Source organism: Denticeps clupeoides, chromosome 13 (genome assembly GCF_900700375.1).
Source record: "Denticeps clupeoides chromosome 13, fDenClu1.1, whole genome shotgun sequence".
Lineage (NCBI taxonomy): Eukaryota > Metazoa > Chordata > Actinopteri > Clupeiformes > Denticipitidae > Denticeps > Denticeps clupeoides.
The window spans coordinates 299,815-327,779 of NC_041719.1; the positions used below are offsets into that span (position 1 = coordinate 299,815).

The 27,965-nt window shown below is 51.0% G+C and overlaps 1 protein-coding gene across 3 annotated transcripts; it reads right to left on the bottom strand.

Moving 5' to 3' along the window:
* Positions 1-226: 226 nt before the first annotated feature.
* fndc3a (fibronectin type III domain containing 3A) lies at positions 227-27,961 on the bottom strand. 3 transcript variants are annotated; one of them, XM_029000692.1, is made up of 26 exons: positions 27,824-27,961; positions 26,287-26,426; positions 19,548-19,623; positions 13,633-13,709; positions 13,315-13,558; positions 10,885-11,184; positions 10,375-10,433; positions 9,862-10,043; positions 9,706-9,765; positions 9,482-9,620; positions 9,241-9,294; positions 9,007-9,131; positions 8,453-8,627; positions 8,286-8,372; positions 7,402-7,540; positions 7,261-7,320; positions 7,051-7,169; positions 6,314-6,419; positions 6,005-6,180; positions 5,428-5,541; positions 5,197-5,346; positions 4,707-5,047; positions 4,411-4,623; positions 4,112-4,278; positions 3,620-3,744; positions 227-2,296 (listed from the first exon to the last, which is right to left on the bottom strand). In XM_029000692.1, the coding sequence occupies exons 2-26, from the start codon at positions 26,389-26,391 to the stop codon at positions 1,985-1,987; spliced, it is 3,705 nt and encodes a 1,234-aa protein (XP_028856525.1). In that variant the 5' UTR covers positions 26,392-26,426; positions 27,824-27,961; the 3' UTR covers positions 227-1,984. The 3 variants fall into 3 exon arrangements, with proteins under 3 accessions (XP_028856525.1, XP_028856524.1, XP_028856526.1); XM_029000691.1 differs by having other exon boundaries at positions 27,590-27,955; XM_029000693.1 differs by lacking the exons at positions 26,287-26,426; positions 27,824-27,961 and adding an exon at positions 20,327-20,470.
* Positions 27,962-27,965: the final 4 nt, after the last annotated feature.

A 27,965-nucleotide genomic window follows, 5' to 3' on the forward strand; every position in this document is an offset into this window, starting at 1 on the left:
TACCAGTAAAATAGTTTAGTGGGTCTGCAATTTATATAAGATCTTTAAACTCTGGATTCAAGTATTACTAGACATATTTAAATGATATTTAAGGCCTAATTTTGGAAAATCCAATTAATGACTTTTTAGGGACCCGCCCGTTATTTTTATCTAAAAAATTTAATTTGTGCCTAGGAATACATTTCATCAGTAATAGGTGACAAAAAAAAAAAAAACTAAACCAAAAGAAGAATTATAAACTTTTATTGTGCATGGATCATAGATATGGCTATACATATACACTTTAGATACATATTTATGATTATACATTTCATAATGAATAGTTTAAAGTGATATGTCTGGTAGTATGCAGAGTATAACAAATTTCTCGTTTTGGAATGTACGGCGTATGAGGTAACTGCAAACATTAAAATTACATAAAAATGGTCTTTCTTTTCTTTGTGCACATTTTCTTTTTTCTTCCCATCTCCCAAAAACCATATGTTATCTGGGAGGCGCTAAATGGCACAAGATGCAATGACTTTTTTTTTTGTCTTTTTCATCATTTTGATCACTATCAAAAATAGTCATTTAGATTTCATTTTTAAAGACAAAGAGACGCGAGAATTATATATGATAGACCAAATTATGTCATTCTTTAAATCAGGTTATTTTTCCCTTCTTTCCTATCTGTGACAGTAATGATCAGTCCAAAACCAAACACATCACAAAAAACCCTACAGGCAGAGTGCCATGTCACGCCATGCTACGCGGCCACGCCCGGGGGGCCGCACCCTGGCGGCCACAATCACTCACAAAGACTGAACACAGAGAGAAAGGCAGAGATCAGATACACAAAAAAAATCACATGAAGGATGGACACGCCACAACTCAACTGCTGTCCCGCTTTGTGTTTCGCATTTTCCTTCGTTTCTCTGGACAGAACAAAATTAATTTACTTCAGTTATAGAAAAATAAACTTCGAATAATGGGAAAAAAAAAAAACGAACCAAAAACAGAAAAAAAAATAATAATAATTCTACAATCAAATACTTTCATGATTATGGAAATATTACAGTACATCAAAATGAATATTGCTAAAAGTAAATATATTTCTAAAAGTAACATTAAAAAAAAAAAAAAAAAGACAAAAGAAAATATAAATCTGAGAAATAAAAAAAAACAAAAAAAAAAACATTTGGGCTCTGATTGGTGATGGAACGTTAAAACACCCGACACAGGTAGAACTCGCACAGTCGGAGCGGATCTACGAAACGCAGCACAGTCGCCAGCCGTGGTCAGTCACTTCCCCCACCCCCTTCTCCATGTTAAGGTGCCAGAAACGGCGATGAAGCAGCAGCAGCTCTACGATTGTAAAAACAAGCTACAGTATTAACTACATGATAGTAAAAATAACGTTTTTGTAATTCTTTGTGTTAGTTTGGTTTAGATTTGTTTAGATTTTTTTTTTTTTTAACCCCCCCCCCCATTAACCACAAAATGGGACACCCCCAAACATGGTTCCTGTACTGTACAAAAATATACTAAACATTTTTTTAGTCATTTTTGCATCCTTACACATTCTGAACATCAAAAAAGTTGGAAAGTGCTAAATGAACGTTCTAGAACGCAAGAGTCGTCGGTCTTCGGGTTCCATCTCCTGGGAAGTACAGTCTGTTCGGGGACCCCAAAGGTCCACAGCAGCCCGACGGCTCCAACGTAAAACCATAAATAGCGCAAGGCCTACAAAACACACGTGAAGGAGGAGGAGGAGACGACTTCTCACTTCCTGCCCAGAGACAGACGGTCTGACAGAAAGACAGAAGGACAGAGAGAAAGATACAGCTCTGAGCTTCTCGGGTCTTCTTTTACTTTTACTTTCCCAAAACACAGACCAAAAAAAATTATGTTAGAAGAACGAGGTGCGAGGTGAAACGATAAAGCCTTCAGAGTGTGGGGGTGCAAGTACGCGTAAGTTCATGTCTTTATTCCCCTTTTCAGACCCTCATTTGATGACGAAGTACTGGATGACGAAAGCGATGAGGATGGCGATGACGCCGAACAGCATGAGGATGAGGAACGCCCACTGCTCGTCCGTCAGGCTGCGCTTGGGTCGCTGGGCGTCAGCAGGGCGGGACCCCACGGCGGGGCCGGCGGGGGCCTCGGGGCGCTGGGGGTGCAGGGACACGGTGGGACTGTAGGGCCCGGCCAACTCGGCGGCGTCCTGGCACTGGCGGTGGGCACAGACGCGGAAGCGGTACTCGCTGCTCGCCTGCAGCCCTGTCATGGTGTAGGACGAGGCGGAGCCTTTATACAGCTGGGGGGGGAGAGAGAGAGAGAGAGAGAGAGAGAGGCTCAATTTGGTATAAAAACATTTAAATACATGAACCCCAAAATTTCCTGTTTCACCTGTCTGGAGAAACGGTTAATGTGCGTTAAGGATGTCATTTTTATTGATCAATCCAATTTAGGACTTTTTAAGACTTCACTTGAGCCCCTTTATTTAGGCTTTATTTAGATAAAGCCTGAAAAGCAGGAAGTACCGGTATCCTGGTCAGGAGGACCAGCTGCCCGCCGAAACCGCGGCGAAGAGAGGGATTCTGTGTGAAATTTAACAGCAAGCATTAGAAATGGACGATCGCCCCCTCGTACGAACACACTCTCCCCCAGGAAACGCCTTATGAACGACCCTACGTGAAGAGGGAAATTACCAGGGTGGCCGCCGGCCGTGATTTACACCTCCCCGGGGGAACCGTTTCAGCCTAATGGAGCTTAATGGTGCCTGTACGCGCCGAGAGCCCCGTTCCACATACATTAAAAAGGGCAACATACACGTTATTGAGCTTTATGACAAATTAATGTCAGGAATCTCATAAAGAATCCGTCTCCTGGGAGGAAGAGGGAAATAAAGAGTGTCGGGCTGTGAAGAAGCCTGGAGAACCGCGTAGAACACCGTACGTACTTTAAATAAGCAGCGATGCCGGAGATGGGGGGGGGCAGGGCGGGGCCGGGCGGGTTTACCGGGTTCGCGGCGCTGAATTTACAGCCCCTGACGGCCGACCCCTCCGCTCTAAACAAATCAGCCGGAGCACCGCGGCCAGATTTATTCCACCGCTTCACATCAGCATCCGGCAGCAGACCCGGCCAATCAGACACCTGCTGCCCACGCCGTCCCGAAAGCGGGACACGATCCGTCATGAAGCCACCATCATCTGCATTTCACTCTCCTGTTCCCACGGGCGGAAATTCGGGTCTAACCGCGTTAAAACGGGTGGGCGATCAAGCGGCTTCTTTTATTTTTTAAATCGTTTATCGTATATAAATCGACTAGCGCGAGGCAGCCAATGACATGACGAATGTTTAATCACCTGACCAGAAAAATAAGGGGGTGAGATTTATTACCAGATGATTAAACACGCTATTATTTTGCGGTCAAATTAAATTATTAATGAAAATAAAGTTATTAATGCAAGATTTTTTTTTTTTTAAATTTTGCAGTCATGACCACCCTTAAACCCCCCACAAATTAGGCCATATGCGTGTCACCCATTTTCATAAAACACACTGAGGCTCTTGTGGTGGAAAGTTCATGTTTAAAGCCCGCCCCCTGGTGTCAGGAGGCGGAAGTGCAGCGCTGTACCTGTTTGAACTCCAAGTTGCCCGTCATGTACTGCAGGGTGTAGCTGACTGGGTCTCCCTTCATGGGCGCCAACGCCTCCCAGCTGATCTCACAGGACTGGTCACCCCCACGCTCGACCTTGGGAGCTGAGAGAGACATGAGGTGAGAGTCGGACAAGTCTCTGGATCGTGCCCGAATCGTGTAATGGTGCTGGGCATCACTATGGCAACTAGTGCCATGACAGTAAAAGGCATGAACACAATATGGAGAAATCTGTGTATGAAGATAGCTAGCAGCTACCCTGTCGTAATACCACTGCGCACCAACAGAGGAGTCCCGTCGATCCTTATTCTGAGATCATATGGTAAAACCAATGCAAGTCATGCTGAAGGCCTCACCCTGCCTTGGTTAATAATAGGCAGTTGCCGGCAGGTGCATCCTTCTGGCGAAATACTGCCCCCTGCCAGACAGACTCTGAACTGCGGCTTTAGCGTGTGTTGGAGAGTTTTGTACCTTTGAGGGGGGCGGGGGGAGAACGCGGGGTGGTGAACGTATAGACGTTGGAGAAAGGCCCCTCCCCCGCCTCATTAAAGGCTTGGATGCGGAACGTGTAGGAGGTAGATTCAGTCAGCCTCTGCACTTTGTGTGTGTGGCATGGTCCTTTGTACAAGGATATGAATCTGGAGAGGAGAGAGAGAAAGAGAGAGAGAGAGAGAGAAAGAAAGAGAGAGAGTGGGTGAACATTCTCCTGTCGTGAGGTCCAAAATTATATGTAATAATATATAATAATCATATTTAATAAACAGTCACACCTGCCACTCCGGTCCTCCATCTGGAGGTGGTACTGCAGGGAGTCTGTGGAGGAGGCCTTGCCAGGGCCATCACCCCACTTGAGCCTGAGGGTTTGGTGGCTAAAGGCGGTGCACTCCAGGCGGGGAGGGTGTGGGGGCAGGGGCTTGGTCTTCAGCTTGAAGGTGTGGCTAAAGGGCCCAGCACCCAAACTGTTCAGGGCCTGTATCCTCACCCTGTGAAGAGAGGGCACTTTATTAGGAACGCCACGAGGGGGTCGGCTCGGGGTTACACTGCCAGGCATATAAACTCGGGGTACCTGTAGCTGGTGTCGGGCTGCAGGTTCTGGATGATGTATTTGGTGACTGGTCCTGTGATGATGGGTTGCCTCTCACCCAGGTCGATGAGGTAGGCAGTGATCTCGCTGCCGTGGTCACAGGGCGCCTCCCAGCGCAGCCCAAGGCAAGTGGACGGCGAGTAGTAGAGGCCGGGGGAGTCTTCATCGTCCTCGTCTTCCTCGTCTCGCTCTGCCGTCGACCGCTCCAGCCTCATCTCGGATTCCCGGAGGGCGTGCACGCTGCTGACCGCCGCCGGGACGGAGCATGGAGTCTGGCACAGCACTGCCTCGCTGAAGGGGCCGACGCCCGCCACATTCACAGCCTAAAGAGATTATTCAAGTAAATTATCCGCATTTTACACATACTTTTACATCACAGCAGCACTTTATACTATACAACTGTAAATCCATTTTATATATACAAGTAATAATAAAGCAGGTAAAGACAAAAATAAAACTAACTGCGTCTCACCTGTACCCTGCAGAAGTAGTTGGTGGCAGGGTACAGACCCTTCACCTCATGGCTCAGCGCCGAGCCGGTGTAGCACATCTGCATGGTGCCCTCTGCCACGCCCCACTCCAGCCGGAACTCTGTCACGGGCGCTCCGTTGCAGGGCGGAGCCTAAACCGAATGGTAGGATTGGATTGACGGATCATTTTCGGCCGTTTGGAGGTTTAAAGGTCCGTATGTTCGGCAACGCACCTCCCAGCTGACCACCGCACAGGTGGGAGATTTACAGACGGTGTGTGGAGCGCAACAGCAGTCAGGAGCGCCTGGGCCGGTGTTCGTCTCGGTACAGTCGGAGAACGGGCCGTACTGTTATTTAAAAAAAAAGAATAAAAATCACACACACACAAATATTAACACTCAAAAACGGCAGTCAGAACTGCAGACGCACTCAAAGGTTTGTACCGTCATGTCCAAAAGCCTTTAGTTTATGTTAAATAGTGGATAAAAAAAATGGAAATGGATTTGTTCCTTCGTCCTGCAAAAGGCTATTAATATTAATTAGAGCATCGATCAAAATAGAAAAGAAAGACAGGCGTAAAAAGGAAGAATCGTTTTTAAGCTGGGACCGTGGATTTCTTAGTGTCTGTTTAGGGGAGAGGTCTGCGTTTGGGTGTGAACGAGGGGCGGAGCCGCCTGACGATTGGCCCACCAATATAATGACGTCACGCCTCCAGCGTGCAGGCAGGGCCCGAGAGTATTTCTGTAGATATTGTCCTGGTTGTAGGCCCGTCCTGGTTCCTACACGGGAACGTGACCCGTTGACACTCACCCCGGCTTTGTTGGTGGCGCGCACTCGGAAGCTGTATGTCCGGCCCGGCAGCAGGCTGCTGACGGTGCAGTCCAGCTCGGAGCCCTGGTACACCTCCCTGCTCTCCTCCGACTGAGACAGACACACCTCCACACTGTAGCTGCACACTGCACCGCCACCGTCCAACTGGGGGGGCGCTGATGAGCACAGTTTCCCCGTTAATTATTCATTACAAAACTTGCTTTTATCATAGCTGAAAACGGTGAATAAATAATGTGTGTAATGAAATATTCAAATAAAAGCATCCTACACACACAAACGAGGACTCACCCCAACGTAGCTGCAGCTCTCGAGCTTTAGGTTTACCCACCACCCTGGGGGGCAGACAGGGACCCGGAGGTACCGCCGGCGTCTGGACCTGCAGTGTCTCAGACATCTGTCTCACACACACACACAAACACACGATTCAATGACGTGAATCATGAATATGATCTGATATGAGGGACAAAACCCCCTGAAGAACCGAGGACTGCAGTGTGTGAAATCAGAGCCATATCGAGCTGCCATATCGAGCAGCATCTGTGAATTAAAAATGACACACAGACAGACGAGAGCTTTAAGGAAGTCCAGCTTCTTCCAGAATAACATGCTGACTCATCTGCGTTCGAGATGATGCTGCTGCTGCTGTGGTGCTGAATGGATAAGAGGTTCTGGAAGCTTCCGTAGATGAGTCAGTTCAGAGCAGCGGAAGGCTGCTGGCGTCAGGTCCCGAGAGACGTGGTTTAACTGGTGGCCCTAAACCCAACTACGGCCAGAGACCCATGTAATCGTACTGAGCTTTTCAGAATTCATAACGCTTCAAACACTCAAAGCAGCAGATGTATGGATGTAAAGCTGTGGGGGTCTCAGCAAAGTGACACTCATCACCTGTAGGGGGAGCATTCGAGCGAAAAATGACCAGAAGTATAGGAAAGGATTTCAAAAATGGTGTCTTTATATCTGTAGAAAATCTGTGTGTGTGCGTTTGTGAGTGTGTGTGTGTGTTAGGGGGAGAGAAAGGGACTCACAGGGCTTTGTCCTCCCTCGCTGTTGCAGTATACTCTGACCTGGTACGAGCAGCCGGGCTTTAGAGCATCGCACACATGCTCAGTGGTTGATCCACTGTACACCTGCTGCCATGAAGATCCTGACACACACACACACACACACACACACACAGACGAACCTGTTATAACCGACTTCAAGCCTCTGAAGACTAAAAAGGAACCGCCTCGGACCTTCAGACAGCTCCACCACGAAGCTGCTAATTTCTGAGCCTCCGTTGTCTTTCGGCGGATCTGGTGGAAGAAGAGAGAAGGTTGATCCCTGGAAGCGTTAAAATCCCCACCGGATCCCAACTCCTTGTTAAAGGAACTGACCCCAGGCCAGGCGGAAGCTGGTGGGCTGAGCCTTGCCCCGCAGGGCGGGCCGTGCCGGGCAGGCGGGGCTGTCGGGCGTGGTGGTCAGCTCGCTCACCGGGCTGGGGTTACTCTTCCCCTCGGTGTTGTAGGCTGCAACCTGGAGGCATGTTCAGAAAAACCATCATCGCCGCGTCAATTTACAGACGCAATTTAGATCAGCTAAGGGTTAAAAAACAAGCGAATAAGATCATTTTAATAAACATGGTTCAAGTCATCGTACTTTTGCAGACACTTTAGTGCACGTTTTTACTGGAGTAAAAGAATAACTTGAGTGTCTTTACTCGAACTCAAGCACGTGGTTTTGTGCAGGACTGTAATGGAGGTAACGAGAGCGGAGAGGAAGGAGGGCGGAGGAGAGAAGGAGCGTCGGGAGCCTGACTGCAGCGGTAATGGAGCCACAACAGAGCTGTAGCTGCTCAACGTCAGACACGAGCACTCAGTACAGACACACACACTCTCGTATGGGTTTTACAGACATTCCATTTTTATACATGATGTAATAAATATGTCAGATTTAATACAAACTGCTGTCATTAGGTAGCATCTTATTTGGTCTCCATACTGACTTAGTAGTGAAAGTGAGGCGATTGTCATTGTGAAACACTGCAGCACAGCACACGGTGACACGGTGAAACGTGTCCTCTGTATTTAACAGTCACCCTTGGTGACAGCGGGCAGCCATGACAGGCGCAGTTTGTGGGGACGGGACCTTCATCAAGGGGACCTCAGTGGCAACTCAGTGGTTCTGCAATCTTCCCTTTACGGATCCACTTCCTTAAAACCAGTAGGGCACCACTGGCCACACACGTACACACACAACTCTTAATTAAAGAGAATCTTACGCGAAACTTGTACTTGGTGCTCCGGTGGAGGTTCTTAACTGTGCAGGAGAGTTCCTCACCATCATAAGTAGGCTGGAAGCCATAACCCTGCGGAAGGAGCAGAAAGAAAGGAAATTAAGGCATAAATAATGAAATGCACATCCATTTTTAATGGACCCGCCCCTCACCGAGCCATCCTCCTCCATCTCCAGCACGTAGCCAATGTCGTCCTCTTTGGGGGAGCCAGCCGGGCGCTGCCACTGCAGGGACAGCCAGGTCACCCCTGCCTTGAGCAGCTCGGGACTCGCGGGCGTCGCTGGAACACTGCAGGACGTGAACAGGTCCACCACCTCACTGTACTCACTGCAGGAAGAAAAGTGCATTTATTTTAAAGGTACAGCGTGCAATTTGGCTACATGGTGGTGAACTTTCACTCCTGACACATAGGGTGCAGTATTTCACCAAAACTGACCTTACTCACGACTACAGGCTCAAAACAAACTAAAATAAAAATGCCACATAGCTGGTAAATCTGCTTTATACAATAAACTTGACAATTTCAAGTCAAAACGTATTTTTTCATTCACATTCTGTAAATTTTTTTGGCAAATATTTTAAACAAAAATCTTTTAGGTATTTAACTCACACAGCTTTAGCCCTCTCTGTATCTATGTCTATATATGTATGTGTATACACACACACACACAGGAATCGGAAAGAACATTTGAACCCGGAACGGTACCTGACGCCCATGTCGTTTTTGGCTGCCAGGCGGAAGGAGTATCTGGAAGCGGGGGACAGTTTGGTGACCCTGTACTGCTTCTGAGGGCCGTAGTAACACTGTTCGAACACGCCGGTGCCCTTCCCCTGCACACGCACACACAATTTAAAATGGGTCCGTAACCATCATAACCATCAGCTGAGCTTCGGGCCGGTTATAAGACAATGTCATTGTTTGGTTGATTAAAACCCGTACCTCGTCCCACTGTAAAACGTAATTCTGGATCTTGGAGCCGTTGTCACACGGGGCCTGCGGGGACGGCACCATTAGTCAGTATTAGCATTCGGCTAAATAAAAGCCGAGCAGATAGTCATGTAAAGCAGCAGCAGTCCAGTCTCTCGCGCGGTTAATTGTGTTCGGCATTGGCGATTAATGTGGGGGGTGGGGGGTGGACACCTATATCTCTGGTTACCAGGGGAACCGGGAGGAGGGCTACCTTCCACTGCAGGCTGAGGGAGTTCTTGGTGCCGTTGACCTTCTTGGGCGGCCCGGGGGCGTCGGGTTCACAGCTCAGCGTGGTGAAGCTCGCGGGCTCCGACGCGGCGCCCTTCAGCCCCTCGCACGCGGCCTGGACCCTGCAGGGGGCGACACAAGCGCTCAGCCTCCCTCTCGCCCCCTCCACACGGCGCCGTGTAAACGCCCTGCTGGGAACACGCTCACCTGACGTGGTAGTCCGTTGCCGGTCTAAGGTCTTCTAACGTAGCACTCGATTCACTGCCGCTAACGGGAGCCGGAGGACAAGAGAGGACAGGAAGCTTGTTAAGACGCCCCGGCCAAAATGCAAAAAATTCCCATCAGCGCGGCACCCTGGCCCACCTGGAAGCGCTCTTGTACTTGCCGTCTTTGCCGCTATAGGACACGGTCACCTCATACATGAAGTGGGGGTCAGAGGGGTTCGGCTCCGCCTCTTTCAGCCCTTCCGCCTCCGCCGACTCGTGCCCTGGACTCAAGGGGGCGCTCCAGCTGAGAGATGCGCCCCGGGCCTGAACGTCCGTCACCTGCAGGGTTCAAACACGAACGAGGCGGGTTGTAGTCGTGCCGGCGTGGCGTCGATAAGAGAGTTGGTTGCATCACCACAGGTGTCTTACAAACACCAGCAGACACTTCACGTCGCTTCAGTTGTGAAGACAGTCAGCAGATGGAGATGGAGTTGGAGAAAAGGGACAAGGCTTTGCTCCGAGGGTCAAGGAAAAAAATTACAGCCACAGGGTCGGCCTTAACGTTTACGAGTCCGACGCGGTATGGAAAGGACGTGAAATACAACAATCGGTGCCGCCATGTTCACGTCCCTGTCATTTCTGATGCAAAAGAGGGATGGAGCGCACTCACCACTGGCTTGTTAACGTTGTCCAGCCGCTCCTGCAGCGCCCGGGCCTTCTCGTCCAGTTCTGAGGACGACACAACGCAGTCAGAAGCTCCGCGGAGACAGTACACAGGAACGTAGTACATATGGACGTGGACTGGGAGCTGAAGTTCTCTGGATCCAGGCACCCAGCAGGTGACATTCCAACAGACTGGAGGTTTGTTGGTTTCTCTCAACCTGGGATATTCGTTTCAGGGCGGGAATCTAACCAGCAGAATTTGCACTATATATATATATATATATATATATATTATATTTTTTTTACTTTTACTTCCGTTATCATCTCACTGGTTTAGCGGCGTCTCTGTTCGTTGTTGTCTCTCGTTGTTATGCCTGTATGTAACGTTGTTTAAACGTTACATGTAGAACCCATGCTATGCTTATTCTACGCCTCATGTGTTTGAATATACCAATAAAAAGTCAAATTGATGAAAATATTTCCCGCGTATTGCCAGACCGCCATTTTTTTTGTGTACCTCTGGTCTGGGATTCCGTCTCTTTGCCGAGTGGCGCTGTCGACGCGGTGGAGCTGCTGCTGCCGTCGGCCGCCGCCGCCAGCTCCTGTTCCTTACCGCCCAGGCCGTTGTGGGCGTCGGCAGTGGGGGGCGTGGCGCGGCTCTTCTGTGGAGAGGAGGGCGGGCTGTCTTTGTTGGGGCCGCCGCCGCCTCCCTGCCGCTGCTGCAGCTTCTTCTGCAGCCGCTCGTAGGTTTTGCTGGTCCTTTCATCCCGATGGACGAACTGCTGGCGGCCGTGAGGGCCGTGCGAGTCTGCAGATACTGGGGACGTAGGGAAAACAACCCCATTATTCACTCCACCGCGATGAAACATGCTCCAACCCGACCCCGCCTTTTCAGGGGACCAGAACCATTATGTTCTAAAACGGGTTCCACGGTGAATTTCTCTCTTCTGCGTATCCGTGTGGACAGAAAAGCAGCTTTTTTGTGAAAATGGTGACCTATAACCCCAAATGCGTCGTATATACATTTACATTTACAGCATTTACCAGACGCCCTTATCCAGAGCGACTTACAATCAGTAGTTACAGGGACAGTCCCCCCCTGGAGACACTCAGGGTTAAGAGTCCTGCTCAGGGACACGATGGTAGTAAGTGGGGTTTGAACCTGGGTCTTCTGGTTCATAGGCGAGTGTGTTACCTGCTAGGCTACTACCACCCTGATATACATCGATTTCAGGTTGTGCTGCAGCTACTACGAGAAGTCCTCTTTCACTGCACATTCTGGACAGAGATCCAAGCAGCAGGTAAAGTTCTCACTTGGACGTCAAGACCAGAAAAACGCACAAACAAGGAGAAAAAAACCCCTAAGAAGAACCAGACCACCTCCTGTGAAGCTGGAAGCTCTGACTGGCTCCTCCAGGGGAACGTTCCTTCTAAAGAGCGCACTGACAGGCCTGCCAAGCTGGGAGTGAAGGACCACCCGCCGCTTTCTTCTTAAACACCACTCATGTGAAGAAGTCTGCCTGCAGCTCCCCGGTGAAGACTAGTAAAAACGTTCCCTCTGTTCTCAGGGGTGACAGGGTGTTTCATTCAGGCGAGATGATGTCGGGGGCTCTACGGAGGCCCGAGTCTAGAATATTCTCACCGCTGCAGACAAGATGTTCAGGATTTTGGAGCACTTACTTCTAAAATATCCAGACACAACGTCCAGGTGGTTTACGGTTACAGCATTTACCAGAGGCCCTTATCCACAGGGACTTCCAGTCAGTAGTTACAGGGACAGTCCCCCCCTGGTAGTAAGTGGGGTTTGAACCTGGGTCTTCTGGTTCATAGGCGAGTGTGTGTGTGTGTGTGTGTGTGTGTCCCTTTTTTTTATTGGTGGTTTATTGGTGCGTTTGTCGAGATTGACTCGGTACTCCAGCTTGGTCTGCAGTGTGTATAGTTGGGCGTCCGGATTAGATCGTATTCAGACCTCCTTGTCCTTGCCACACTTGTCTCTGACAGTCTGAGGCATTACAGGACCAGGTCCTCTGGCAAATTCTGTAGTACTTGGACTCCTTTTCTGGACTTTGCCAATGGGTCGGCCATTTCTTGGTTTTGTTGTGGCTGGTTGGAGGCTATGCTGAAAACGTTCATTTTATTTTTATTTATTCATTTGAATTGATTTAAAGTCAATCTTTCTTTTGGCTGTGTTATGTAAGCCTTAGATTGTGAGCCAATTGGTCTTATGTTCAAATGTCCATGTGTTGATGTGTGTTATATATGTGTGTGTGTGTGTGTGTGTGTTGTGTGTGTTACATGTGTGTGCGCGTGTGTGTTATATATGTGTTATATATGTGTGTGTGTGTGTTATATATGTGTGTGTGTGTGTTATATATGTGTGTGTGTGTGTTATATATGTGTGTGTGTGTGTGTGTGTGTGTTATATATGTGTGTGTGTGTGTGTGTGTGTTATATATGTATGTGTGTGTGTGTGTTATATATGTATGTGTGTGTGTGTGTGTGTGTGTGTGTTATATATGTATGTGTGTGTGTGTGTGTGTGTGTGTGTGTGTGTTATATATGTATGTGTGTGTGTGTGTGTGTGTGTGTGTGTGTGTTATATATGTATGTGTGTGTGCGTGCGTGTGTGTGCGTGTTATATATGTATGTGTGTTATATATATATGTGTGTGTGTGTGTGTGTTATATATGTGTGTGTGTGTGTGTGTGTGTGTGTGTGTTATATATTGTGTGTGTGTGTGTGTGTTATATATGTGTGTGTGTGTGTGTGTGTGTGTTATATATGTGTGTGTGTGTGTGTGTTATATATGTGTGTGTGTGTGTGTTATATATATGTGTGTGTGTGTGTGTGTTATATATGTGTGTGTGTGTGTTATATATGTGTGTGTGCGCGCGCGTGTGTGTGTGTGTGTGTGTAAGTTGTGGTTCCGCCCTGCCTGGCCACTCACCCGGCTCCGAGAAGGCGGGGTGGTACTGCGAGATGTACGGCGAGCTCAGCTCCCCGCTGCCGGCCATGCCCGAGTACAGGTGCGGGGGCGGCGGCATCATGGGGGGGTGGGCCAGGAAGGCGGGCAGGTGGCCGTGAGGGGGGGGCGGGGGAGGAGGCGGGTGGTGCAGGGGCGAGTGGCCGCCATGGTGGAACTCCGGTTGCGGCAGCACCAGCACCCGCCGAACCCCGTTCTCCTCGATGATCTGAGAGGAATCGTCAAAATGTCGTTTGTAAGATGTTCCGTGATAAATCCGCGTTCTACTCGCGTTCTCCGTACCTGCGACACGTATCCAGGAGGCACATAAATTGGAGGCACTGAACCATTAGGGGACATCATGGGAACCTGAGCAGGACCTGGAAAGGGGAAAAACACACAAGTTGAGCCTTTAGACTCCCAGAATTCTTTGCAGAATAAACATTACAGGGCGCCCGTGACCCAGGTTGACTTTATATCGGCATGCTTGCCGCCACAACACACACCGCTTTACATGAACCGTGCCGGCGCCTATTAAACGTTGTCAAGGGGGTCACAAAACACTCCCAGAAAAGCGAACAAAACCCATACGCTCGTCTCCGGCGTTCCCCGCTGGCTCGCCTGCTCCCGGGTTCATAGCTGCAGAGCGCAGCGCTGGAAAGGGGTCGTGCCAGTGCGTGCGCTTTCATTGGTTAGGGAGTTGAAGCTCCACCCCTCAGGGGAGGAGTCAGGCAGGTGAGATGGAAGGACAGCTCAGCACTGAACAGCTGCCCCCTAATGGTGTATGAGGCGTTTTGGATTAGTAAACGAAGAAGTGAATATTATTATTATTCAGTTTTAGTAGCAGAGTAAACTGCTTTTTACATGGAGGTGAAGCGAGAAGAGTTGTCTGCAGAGCTGGAGAGCTTCAGCACGGACGGGCGTGACGAGCCTGCAGTGGCGGAGCGGAAAACACACGCGTGTTTACAGCTGCTGGCGAGGGGGAGGGGCGATAAACAGAGCCACGTCACACTGTAACCGTGGCGATGGTACGTGCAACCGCCAGCTCCACTCGAACGCTTGGAGAGGAGACACGCTCGCGTGGAGGAGAACTTGGCGAGGTGGGAGGAGAGAAGGTTAAGAGGAAAAAAAAAAAAGCCCGCCCACTCTTTTACATCAGACTGACGTACATGCTGCGCGCGCACACACACACACACACACACACACACACACACACACACACACACACACACACACACACACACACAGCAAAAGGCCACATCCCCCCACCACAACACATGTGTTGACGTGGAGTGAGCACACACACACACACAGGGTTGACACGGCGTGACGTTTAGTGCATAAAATGTGGTTCTAACACAACTCCTGTTGCCACGCCCCACAATTAACATTAATTAATTCACACGATCAAGCGCAAAGTAAGGCAGGATGAAACTGTATTGTCAGACATTGTCACTCACAGCCAATCAAAAACTGGCAGATGATCGTCACGTGACATCGCAGCCCTCAGTAAAAAACATTAAGGAGGCTGATTTAGATCCTTTTTTTAATCATTGACCATGCGATGACTGTCCTTCCACTAATTAAAAAGACATTTAAACTATTTCCAATTATTTTCAGAAACTGATGATGATGATGAAGATGATGATGAAGATGCAGACATGCAACGTCTGTTTGCTCCTGGCTTTAAAATGACGTAAAACAAACCAACACCACCGATTAAGCAACTTCACACTGCAGACTCCTCAAAGCTTTGGAATTGAGTGGTACGTAGAATTCTGACTATACACTTTTTTTTTTTTTTTTTTTTTTATAAATATGTTCATATTTATCCATCTCCTGTACATGTCACCTTATGTATATACATACCGTATTTGAACCTGTATCCTGCACTGGCTGCTTAATGCACTTCTGGTTAGACCTAAACCGCACTTCGCTGCCCTGCACTTGTACATGTGGAACGACAGTAAAGTTGAATCTAATCGAAAATAAAAGAAGCTTGAACGCGATATTCGTTTCCAGATGAGCGTGCGGTTCCGTACGTTAACAATGATGCAAATTATCATCGTCATTTAAATCTGGAACAGACCTCCACTAACGACTCCACTTTTATACCGGATTTTATTGATTTGCGCTGCAAATGTCAAATTAATATCACGCATCCTGATGTTTGTTTTTATCGTATTTCATTGCAACCTGTTTGCGTTATTCCGTATAGATTTTTAATTTCCACTTATTAAACGTGATAACGACTACGTTTATTTGTATTGAGCATTGCAAATTCTATTAAAGATGTTTACCGCGTCCTTATGAGACGGCGCGTCTTTTTAACGTCTCTTCCCTAAAACCCACAGGCTGCCGCCGAAAGAGGAGAAAAAGGGAATAAAAGAGGAGAAGATGGTGATTAAAGATGAATAAAGACGAGCACGGCGTCCAGGTGGGTAGGGCAGAATGTCTAATGTTTCATTATATCGGCCACCGCCGCGACCCCTGACCCCGGAGGAGAAGAGCCACTGCAGGAAATGACTTGCTAATTCCTGCTATTATAAAACAACGAAGGAAACGCGAGACGAAAAGGTTACGGACTCGGGGCTCCGCCCCCCACCCCGCAGCAGAATGGCTCCTTCACATAAACAAAGGGCAGCGCTAAATAAAACTCTCCCTCCGTCCCTCCCTCCCTCCGTCCCTCCGGCGGAGAAGGGAGGATGACTCACCCACTCGCTCATTCATTCATTCGCAAGTCCGCCGGCTGCGGAAGATGTGAATGAACGTGCGTTTGTGGGAGGGGCGTCGGGTAATAATGTCCGCGTAACGACGCGTCAAGGCTGCACGGTTCTCCCAGAGAACGATGGCGTTCTGCTGCGGGTCAGACCACGGGTCTTCAGGCGACGTGCTTCTAGAAGGAGACGGAAGGATGAGAGGGGAGCTGATCGACGATCATCTCATGATCAGGAACGGAACGAGGTGGGGAGGAGCCTGAGGAACGTGGGTCCTGGGTTCCACAGACATTCCCACATCTTCACGGGATCTTCTCTCACGCTAACATTCCACACGGAAAGACTGGGAATGATTTAATTTAGATGAATAAAGCGCCCTTCAGCCGGGGGTCCTGGGTTCCGCAGGGTAAAGTTCCAATACAGAACTCACTCCTAACTTTACTGAGGTCATGACCTTTACGGGAGATGTTCAAATGTGATCCGATTTTTTCTTCTATAATCGCAGATCTGCACAGTAAATACGTTACGTTCACAACCACTTTGAAGTGTGTAAAAAGATGGGATACGGTGCTAGTGGCCTAGCGGGTAACACACTCGACTATGAACCAGAAGACCCAGGTTCAAACCCCACTTACTACCATCGTGTCCCTGAGCAGGACACTTAGCCCTGAGTGTCTCCAGGGGGGGACTGTCCCTGTAACTACTGGATAAGGGCGTCTGGTAAATGCTGTAAATGTAAATTGATATGTTACCCTTTCAAAAGCGGTTCTATAGCGCGATATACGCAGTCTAGCGCTGCGTTTATATCGCAATGTGAACGCGCTGCCTTCCTGCACCTTGTGTACGCGGAACCGTCTCCCACGATTCCACACGACTTGCGGTTTAATACGAGGCGCCGGTCAGGAAGCACGCGGGAGCGACGCACGGGCGCGGCTAAAAATACACCAACGAAGCCGCAAATAGAAGCAGGAAGGAACAGACAGACGGGAAAACAGGAGCGGGCGGGAAGGAGGGATTCAGGGCGGAGCTTTACTTTTCATTCTTGGTATTTGTGCTATCAACCAATCAACACACACACAAACACACACACACACACACACACACGCTCACTCACACACGCTCACTCACACACGCTCACATACACACGCTCACTCACACACACATGCATGCACACACACGCTCACTCACTCACATGCACACACTCGCACGCACACACACACACTCACTCACACACACACACACACACACACACTCACTCACTCACATGCACACACTCGCACGCACATGCACACACGCTCACACACACACTCACTCACACACACACACGCACACTCTCTCCCTGCGCAAAGAGCGGTGAGTCATCATTCCATCCACGTCACTGACAGACGAGTGCAGCGCGCGACAGGGCGCTCATCCTGTCTCTCAGACAGAGGGGTCAGACGACAGCGCTTCACACCCAAATATAGTCCTGTTAGAACCCTGATCTAGAACCATGACGCAGAGGGGACATGCAGTCCCATGTGATCAGCACACACACTCCTATTAGCACCCTGATCTAGAACCATGATGCAGACGGAACGTGCAGATCCATGCGGTCGGCACATGCACTCCTATTAGAACCCTGTTCTAGAACCATTACGCAGATGGAACGTGCAAGTCCCATGCACTCCTATTAGAACACTGTTCTAGAACCACGATGCAGAATTAACATGCAGTCTCATGCACTCTTATTAGAACCCTGTTCTAGAACATGCAGTCCTATGCGCTCCGATTAGAACCCTGTTCTAGAACCATGATGCAGAATGAACGTGCAGTCCCATGCGCTCCGATTAGAACCCTGTTCTAGAACCACGGAACATGCATGGAACGTGCATTCTATATATAATATGATCTGGGCCAGTGGGGGCCAAGCAGATAAGGAAGTGGACCCATAATCGGAAGGTTGAGGTACCACCGGTGTGGGAATATATCGTATGGTTTGTGTTCTGTTTCTGGCCCAGATGGTCCACTAAGAAGTAATTATCTTTAGATTCCCAAACTCCCCTTCTCAGCCCTATTCTGGCAAAACTCCTCCCATATCGGGAGACAGAGTTCCTTTACGTGATCGAGCGATGCGTAGCACCTACGATGAAACCTGCCCGTCACAACACTGTTCTTTGGCGGATGATGGCGTGAACAGGAAGTGGCGGGTCAGCGATGGACGTACAACACGCTTCACCAACATCGTATCGGAGTTCGGAAGCTCGGTTTTAATAACGCCGCTTTGTGTGAGATGCATACATTTACCAGATGTCCTTATCCAGAGTGACTTACAACCAGTATTTACAGGGACAGTCCCCCCCTGGAGACACTCAGGGTTAAGTGTCTTGCTCAGGGACACGATGGTAGTAAGTGGGATTTGAACCCGGGTCTTCTGGTTCATAGGCGTCAGCTCAAGACCTTCCTCTTTAGAGAATATTTAGATTAAATTGTAATTTTCTTGTTGTCGAACTTTGTGTACAGAATCTACAACAGAGTGAATAAAAAGATTGTATTCATAGTTGGGGGTCCTAGTGAACCGGAATTGATCTCTTCATCGATGGTAACTTGAAAGCACGTTGTAAGTCGCTCTGGATACGGGCGTCTGTCAAATACCGTGAATGTAAATGAGTGTGTTACCCGCTAGGCTACTACCTCCCTAACATGCTACGCTAAGATGCTACGGCAAAGGCTTCTTCCCGCAACCAGAGGGCCAAGGCTGAACGTCCAGGCAGGAGACCAGAAGCCGGTGACGTAAGCGTGAACTTGTGTGACGATAGAGAACGTGGTCACCATTACACACGTCATCTGCGATCGTCTTTGACGGTTTATCCACAGTTAGCAAGTTGAAAGATGAAGATCATCTTTTCATCGTCACGGTTGAAAACCGATTCTGCAGTTTCTTGGTGGCTGTAGAGGCCTGTAGTTCTCCTACCTTCTGCACTCGTGGTCTACAGACCTCCACATCATCTTGTACCATCACCTGTACAGCTTAGTGCCATAATTTAGACCGGTAAGGAAGTTAAAGACGTTCTGAAGGTGGGTAACCGGTCGACGTGTCGTGGGGGTTCATGTTAGACGTGGTGAGGTGGAGATGACCAGCATGTTGACCCACAAGGAGAACAGGAGGAGATGGACACTGCGCTACACCTGGGCGTGTGACGTATTAACAGAAGGGGGCTCACATTGTGCAGAATGAGGAAGCAGGGTGAGTGACAGCTGTCAATCATGTCTACAGACTCGGTTCATACAAACATCATTAAAGCTCATCTCCTCTCCAACGTAACTCCTGGCTTCAGTCAGACTATTTCTGCAAATCCTGAAGATATAAAAGTGTTTTTAATGCAGCGTGTACGTAAAATCCGACCCCCGGCTTTCAAGTTACAACCGAACTATAAACGGCAGCGGTTTATGGTGAACGCCACGATCTCCCGCACTGAACAGCGAGCTCCGGTGAAGGCTGGAAGTGGGCGGGGCTCTTACCTGTGATACACTGAAACTGACCGTCCTCCCGCTGGATTGTGAAGGCCTCGCCGGGGTTTACCTGCACCAGGATGACCTGCAGGAAGAAGAGATGACGTGAGGCGCTTTCATGCCGGCGAGTCCGCGTTATTGCCGGAGTGACGAGGGAACTGTGACGGGGGGGGAGGAGCTTTATGGATGTGACGGGGGGGGAGGAGCTTTATGGATGTGACGGGGGGGAGGAGCTTTATGGATGTGACGGGGGGGGAGGAGCTTTATGGATGTGACGGGGGGGAGGAGCTTTATGGATGGCATCATTAAAAAAAAACCCTGAATGGCTGAACCCTTAATCAGCCGGAAAAGCGCGGTGACGAGAGCGGCTCCTGACGCACGTTTCCCAGAGTTCTCGGCGGGGCCTCTCCTGACACCACTCATCTCTGAGAGGGTCAACGGAACAAGCAGCGGGGCCACGGGCTGAAGGGACGCGGCGGACGATGTGGACAACGCCACTGACGTCACACCTCCGTCACTCCAAACCCCATTCTGCCAAGTCCACCGGAACACCGCCGCCGCCGCCCCTCCACGGAACGATCCGGAACGGAGCTCTTCGCGAAATCATGATGTATTGCAGCCAGTCTCACACACACACGTGTTTCTCACGGTCATCGCTATGACAACCACGGCAAATAAAAGTACAACCACCGTTATATAACAGGATATAACACCGGCCAGACCCAGAGAGCTGCTTTCACACTCGCACTGTGCATGTGTGTGTGTGCGTGCGTGTGTGTGTCCGTCACCTCGGTCTTGCGGCTGAAGTCCCTGTCATAGTAGCTACAGTCCCACGGCATCGGACTCGGGCCGAACGTCTCTCCCAACACCGCCATCGCCGCTGCGGCTGCTGCTGCCTCCTCCCGCCTCTACGCCCATCCAGCCGGAGCCGCTCTGAGTGGCGCACGCGCGCGTACGCGGTCACACTCGCGTTAACACGCCCACACAGGCAGCGCATGCAGGAGACGTGTGCGTGCGCGGCAGGAGGGGGGACTGAGGGTGGTCTTATTGGATTAGTCAAGCCACCACCCACTGCTGTGTGTGTGTGTGTGTGTGTGTGTGTGTTTGCTCTCCAGCTCCCCCTCAACACACACACACACATCCTCTATTGTTTTGTTCAGTAAACAGCTGCTTCCTCTTGGCTGTACAGCCCAACATACAGCTTCCATACATGGCACGACAAGCCCCGCCCACTGTCACCTGTCCCCGCGGGTCCCCAGACACTTACTGTGGCCCGCATCACTCCCCGTCCTCCGGCGGCGGCGCAGCGAGGCTCCCGGCGGATCTCTCCGGAGCCGCCGCTCATAGGAACAGCGGGGCCGAGGGGCGGGGGTCCCTGCCCTGCCCCGCCCCCTCCCCGGCCCCCGGGCACAACAGGCTGAGAGGAGGAAGAGGAGGAGGAAGAGTGGAGTCACAGGGCGAGGGGAGCGGAGACCATCTTTACACTCCGCCGCGCAGCATCCGCCCTCCCCGACCGCCTCAGCCTGGCTCCGCCTCCCCGTCTCCACGGCAACCCCTTCAACAAACGCAGGCGGCGGCTAATCACCGACGTCCAGGCGCACAGGAGGTGGAGGTCGCAGAGCGTCTCTCTAACCGGATCTACACCGCGGTGCTTCACCTGGGAATCCATTATTCCACATCCTTCATCACGGGAAAACAGCGAGGGGGCGATACACACACACACACACACACACACTCTCACACAGACTACACACACACTCTCACACAGACTACACACACACACACACACACACACACACTCTCACACAGACTACACACACACAAACACTCTCACACAGACTACACACACTCTCACACAGACTACACACACTCTCACACAGACTACACACACACAGACTACACACACACACACACACACACACACACACAGACTACACACACACACACAGACTACACACACACACACACACAGACTACACACACACACACACACACAGACTACACACACACAGACTACACACACACACTACACACACACACAGAATACACACACACACTCTCACACAGAATACACACACACACACACACACACAGACTACACACACACACAGACTACACACTCTCACAAAGACTACACACTCTCACAAAGACTACACACACACACACACACACACACAGATTACACACACACAGACTACACACACACACACACTCTCATGCAGACTACACGCAGACTACACACACACACACACACACACACACACACAGACCACACACACACACACACACACACACAGACCACACACACACACACACACACACACTCTCACACAGACTACACACACACACATGCACACAGACAACACACACACACATGCACACAGACAACACACAAGTGCATGCACTCACACACGCACACACACACCTGATGCACCCTCAGTAAATAAAAAGCGCGGAAACGCCACGCCCGGAGGCAGAGGCCGTGGGAACAGGTTTACCGGAACTGTTAAGCGTTTAACACTTCAGATAAGAATCTGATTGGTCCTCGGAGGAGCCGGGGCCAGCGCCACCCTCTCGCGGTGCGGCAGTGATGCCGGCTTTATTGCCGTGGCGATGGGCCGGCGAGTCGCGGTTCGGGTTTCACGCTATTTGTTCCTCTTAATTGTTTACAGAGCGGCGGCACGGCGAAGCAGCTGGGCTGCCAGGAAACCGGAGCGGAGTGACGTCGGAGTCGGCAGGAGAGGCCGGGACCTGCTGGGAGCCATGGCAACGGGGGGGGGGACAAGCTCACCTGCCGCAAAGGCCGTTTTTTACCGCCACTTCCTGTACGAGTGCGTGGAAGAGTCACACTGAGCAAACACGAGCGCGGACTTGACCGTTTATTTCAAAAACTCTCACCGGATGTTACAGTAACACCAGACGGCGCAACACCTGCCACGGACATGCAGCCCGCGGTGCCGCGTTCACCGCCTCAGCACCGCAGAACAATTTAAACTACTCGCTCCGTAACCATTACATTCATTTAGTACTTAGAACATACGAATGCAGCTACGGCTACAGCCTGGTACATCTGGCACATCAGAAATATTCTGATGTATTTAATTCATTACAAAAATTATTGTGAAGTGTCATTGTGAAACACTGCAGCACAGCACACAGTGACACGTGTCGTCTGTATTTAACAGTCACCCTTGGTGAGCAGTGGCCACCATGACAGGCGTCCTAGAAATGGGAGGAGCCCTTGTAGTTGGTGTTTGACACTCAAATGATGTTTTAATAAAAGGGGGAGGAGTCTGTAGACATGATTGACAGGTTTCGCGCACCCTACTTCGTCGTTCTGGACGAGTGAAACCCCCTCAGGTCAACACGCCTCATCCCTTTCTCCTCCACACTCCACCCCATCTACATGGGATGTAGGTGGGCATCACAAACGAGACCACACCCACATCAGCATTTTCAGTCACGCCTTATTCACAGTTGCTCATCATCATGAGGATGACAGTGGGCGGGGCTTGTCGTGCCATGTATGGAAGCTAATAAATTCATTTTGCTGGATATTTTCCTATTATTATTTGCCCCGCCCACGTAATCGGCATGTACGCGTCTTCAGCAGCTTCCATCTGAAAACCACCGTTTCGCCTGAAGCGGAACTCACGCCTCGCGTCCGAGAGCGGAGGAATGGGGTCGGGCGGGATGGGGGGGGGGTGTCCCTGGGGAGGCCAGGAGACGGGGTGACGGAGGCCGGCGGGGGACCGGCGGCAAGTATCGACTTGCGGAGTAAAATGCGGCTGAAATCAATCCGGCGTCCTGAGGAATGACCGGTTTCTCTACGCTGTCTCCCCCGCGCTTCCCCGCCGTGGCACCAATAAGGCCCGACCCGGTCGCCGTACGCCGCAGGACCTCCCGCTCAGCATCATCTCGGGCGGGGCGTGTGAAAGTAAAACCCCGGGGCAGCGTGGCGGAACATCGAGTAAGAAGAAGGACGACGTGGCACTCGCGGCTACGGAGCTTCGAAAACCGCTTTTAATACGTTATTTACCATAAAAAGCCGACATCGACCACCACACGCAGTCCACGCCGGTTTTCTACATGTAGTACGTCGGGGCGAAACGAACTGTCGACATCGTCGGCAGAAACTGCAGATCAAAATTGTTACTTCCGATGATTGTCGCTAGATGTATTTTCGGTTTCAGACCGAATGCCGTATGGGCTCCTCACCTCACAGACTTCGTACTTCCACTTTCAGACCATTTTACATTTACGGCGTTTACCAGACGTCCTTATCCAGAGTGACTTACAGTCAGTAGTTACAGGGACAGTCCCCCCCTGGAGACACTCAGTGTTAAGTGTCTTGCTCAGGGACACGATGGTAGTAAGTGGGGTTTGAACCCGGGTCTTCTGGTTCATAGTCGAGTGTGTTACCCGCTAGGCTACTACCACCCAGTAGTTACAGGGACAGTCCCCCCCAGGAGACACTCAGGGTTAAGTGTCTTGCTCAGGGACACCATGGTAGTAAGTGGGGTTTGAACCCGGGACTTCTGGTTCATAGTCGAGTGTGTTACCCGCTAGGCTACTACCACCCAGTAGTTACAGGGACAGTCCCCCCCTGGAGACACTCAGGGTTAAGTGTCTTGCTCAGGGACACCATGGTAGTAAGTGGGGTTTGAACCTGGGTCTTCTGGTTCATAGGGGAGTGAGTTACCCGCCAGGATCCTACCACCCCAAACCAACTAAGGCACCGAGATCAGATTTAAAAAAAAGACTCAAGAGGGATTTTTTTTCAGGGAAATTTTCGGCCATCAAGGAGCCGTTATGAATATGCGGGAGACTCCCGGAACGTCTACACCAGCCACCACCCGGATTTGATCATTACAGCCTGGCTCTGAAGTCTGGGACTAGTTCTCCTTACACGAGGCACGGAAAATAAGTTTGGAAGTTAAGGTGATCTTCAAAAAAGGAAACCCTCTCAAACGGTTGCCGGGAAACGAAGGCCAATTTTCCACCGTTGAACCTGGCAAGACTACGTCGGAACGTTCTCGGGTCAGGCGGGCACCGCCCATCGCGTCGGAGGTGAAACAGGAAGCGTTAATAAGCGGTGAAACGGGAGCGGAGAGGGTTCTCGGTCGGACCGCCGGCGGCTCGGCCATTTTCCTTCTCTATTAAGCGATAAGTTACAGACGCTCGCCGGAAAGGGAAGACATCGCTATGGAAACGTCCCCCGGCTCAGCAGAGCGCGCCGGGGCGGCGTGACGGACGAGATTAATGCGGTTCTGCCGGGCACGGTCAGCGTGGCACTTCAGCCCCCGCGGCCGCGGTGACATTTCTCTACGTCTGGGGTCGGCGCTCCAACCGGAATTCCGGCTCATTACCTGCCGGCACTCAGACCAAAGTACCCTCACCAATAAAACGGTCCAGTCCTGCGCAGGTGCGCCAGATTTTACAGATTTATTCATTTATTTCTACATCTGCTTTCACGTGACCTCGACAGGATGAAGTCCACGAGAACAGAAGCGCGGCGGCTGGAGCCCGCGGTCACGGCACAAACACGTAAAAACGAACCAAACAGGGCGGGGCATCTATCATTTGGGACAGAAATAAATCTGGTGCATGAATAATAATCTTATTATCAAACGGACAACAAGCCATCTGCTAAATATGGAGGTACGTAGTCAGGAGCCACGGCAACAGACTTTCATCCTTCACCTGCGAAGAACGACACGAGTTCCCTGGTTAAAGCCGGAGTCGCCATGGATACCGGTCATTGTCACATCCCTGTGTCAGGACTGGCACCCTCACAGAGAGTGTTTTCACGCTCACACGGCTCTCGATCTGACGTGGCGGCGCTTCTGGCTTTTTCAGGGCCCGGTGGGCGAGGCCATTGGGGTTAAGAGCCTAACGGCATTCCAGATGTGCATCCATACCAGCGCGCTGGGGACAAAAACATCTGCTGCTAATCATGAGTCACCACAATACGGCAAATTTACAGCAACGCATGCAAATAAAAGAGATGAATAAGCAAATGAGAACGAGTTTGGTTGCATTTGCACGACGTGAACATTACGCCAGTTCTTCAAGCGGCATCACATGCTCAACCGGAGCTTTTCACGCGAACGTATGATAATTATTAATAATAATAATAATAATAATTAGTATTTTATCTGGACTACCCGTATCCAGACAGGTATGTGCGCTTCATAACAATACGTAACCCTTCATGCTATTAAATATGTTCTCAGCTCTTACTTCCTGCTTTCCGAGGCCTACGATGTTTCCCAGTGTTTCACGGTGACAGCCGCTTCACTGCCGCTCCAGGGTTGGGGACAGCATCCCCACTGACGGACACTGCCAGCACCAGGTACTGCCAGCACTGGTGGCCTGACCTGAGGTCACCAGCGGCCACACCAGAGTTACCGTGACCTTCCTATGACCCCATTACAGCCAATTACCACCACACACAGGTAATGTTTACGGCAATAAATATCTCTCACTCCGTGTTTATTTCGGCGAGACAAACTTATTTCACCGCTGATGCATCTGGACCCTGCTGGACAAAGCAGGACCCGGGTCCGGGTCACAGCTGCTGCTGCAACACACACACACACACACACACCCCGGGCCAGTGGGCGGAGCTAAGCAGCGAGTTTATTTATAAAAACACAGCGAGGCAGAAAAATCCAGAAAATAAACAAATAAATAAATAAAGCCGGTTCTGCGGCCGCCAGCGTCCAAGCGGGCGACCGAGACGTACCTGCTGGGGACCGTCACCGTTGACCATGGCGGGCGGCGAGGTCAGGAGCGGGAGTTCGGGGCTGAGTATCGGACCGGGCTCCATGGGAGGGGAGTGGTCTGCCATAGCTCCTCATTCACACCAGGGACAGAGTGGCGCTCCTGCGGGAGAGGGACAGACGTCACCGTCACACTCTGACCAACGGACGACATTCCCGAGTTTGGCCAGAAGCGGACGTTGATATTTGTTGATTATTGCGCGAACAAGTGACGTGCGGTACGTACGGCAAAACGTGGCGTGTAATTATCACTATTCAGAACGAGGGGAAAAGCCACACGCGTCCTTGAACCTAATTAGTACCTGGCGCACGCCGCGCTAAACCCCGCTGTGATCTGGCTTAGCCGCTGGCCACGCCCTCCCCTAATCCGGAACACAAGTCAGGTTGCCGCGCGTTTTACCTCCTGCCCGCCGGAGGGATTTTACGGAGTCGCGGCGACACTCTGCCCTTTTTTACACCGTCGGTGTATCCAGAGCGACAGGGACAGTCCCCCCCCTGGGTGTCCTGCTCAGGGACCCGATGGTAGTAAGTGGGGTTTTGAACCGGGGTCTTCTGGTCCACAGGCGAGTGTGTTACCCACCAGGCCACCACCGCCCCTGCAAGTCACGCCGCCATCGCCCACGGCCACCGCCACGTTGAGCAACACACTGAGAATTGCAAATAACGTTCGGTTATCAGGCGGCGTCCATCTGCTGCAGCGTCCTGTTGCGTGGCGAGGGCGGAGGGGACCCGGCCGGGGTTTTGGGGGCTCGCCGGTTCCGGAAGTGCGCCGGTGTGGCCTGTGATAAGCAGGATTACTGGTTACTGGTTTTGTATGCAGATGAGAGGACGAAAGCCAGCCTGCCGTGTGCAGTATCGGTATCACCAGTCACACTTCTGGCTCTCGGTTTCGGGGTCCCCGGGCGCCGGCGGCGGCTTCCAGCAGCTGTGAAGGCCGCACCTCTCCACGCCGCCCCTTTAACAGAGGATCTGGTCTCAGATCAGGTCCCTTCTGTGTTCGAACACGTCACACTTTACAGAACAACTCCAGATCGTGCCACTACGACCAGGCACTCGTTTTACAACAAATCGATAAGAAAATACCGACGTTGGTAGAACACGGCTTGCAACGTTCCACCAGACATTATTATAAACCCACGTTGCTGGTTTTTATCGAGAGTTTCCGTGTACTGAGAACGGGCCAGCTGTGTCTGCTGAGGCTGCGGAATGTTGGACCGATGCACCAGCTGCCTTTCCTGCAGACGCCGTCGAAACCCGCCGACTTACCGCCGCAGAGAGGGTCCTGGTGGGGGTCCGGCGCTCCGTCAGCCCGCCGGGGAGCGTCGCCGAGGCCCGGATCCGGGTTCCTTAAGCCCGGAGCTAACGCTAGCCTCCGAGGCGAGCTGCTTACGCCAGCGGCTTTCTATCGATTACTCGAGCCGCTCGCTGCCGATTACTCGCCGCGAGTTCTACCCTGCGACTTGACAGGACTTGCTTTGTTTTAGTAAAACACGGACGTACTTGAGAAAGCCGCCTGCGCGTATCAGTTCTGGCGGAGTCCCCTGGTGAATTCGCGTGAAACGGCCGAGCGGGCGTCGCGCAGCGGTGCGCCGGGCTCTTTAACGCTCTGGAATTCCGCCATCTTTCCCCTCCCGCGCCAGGC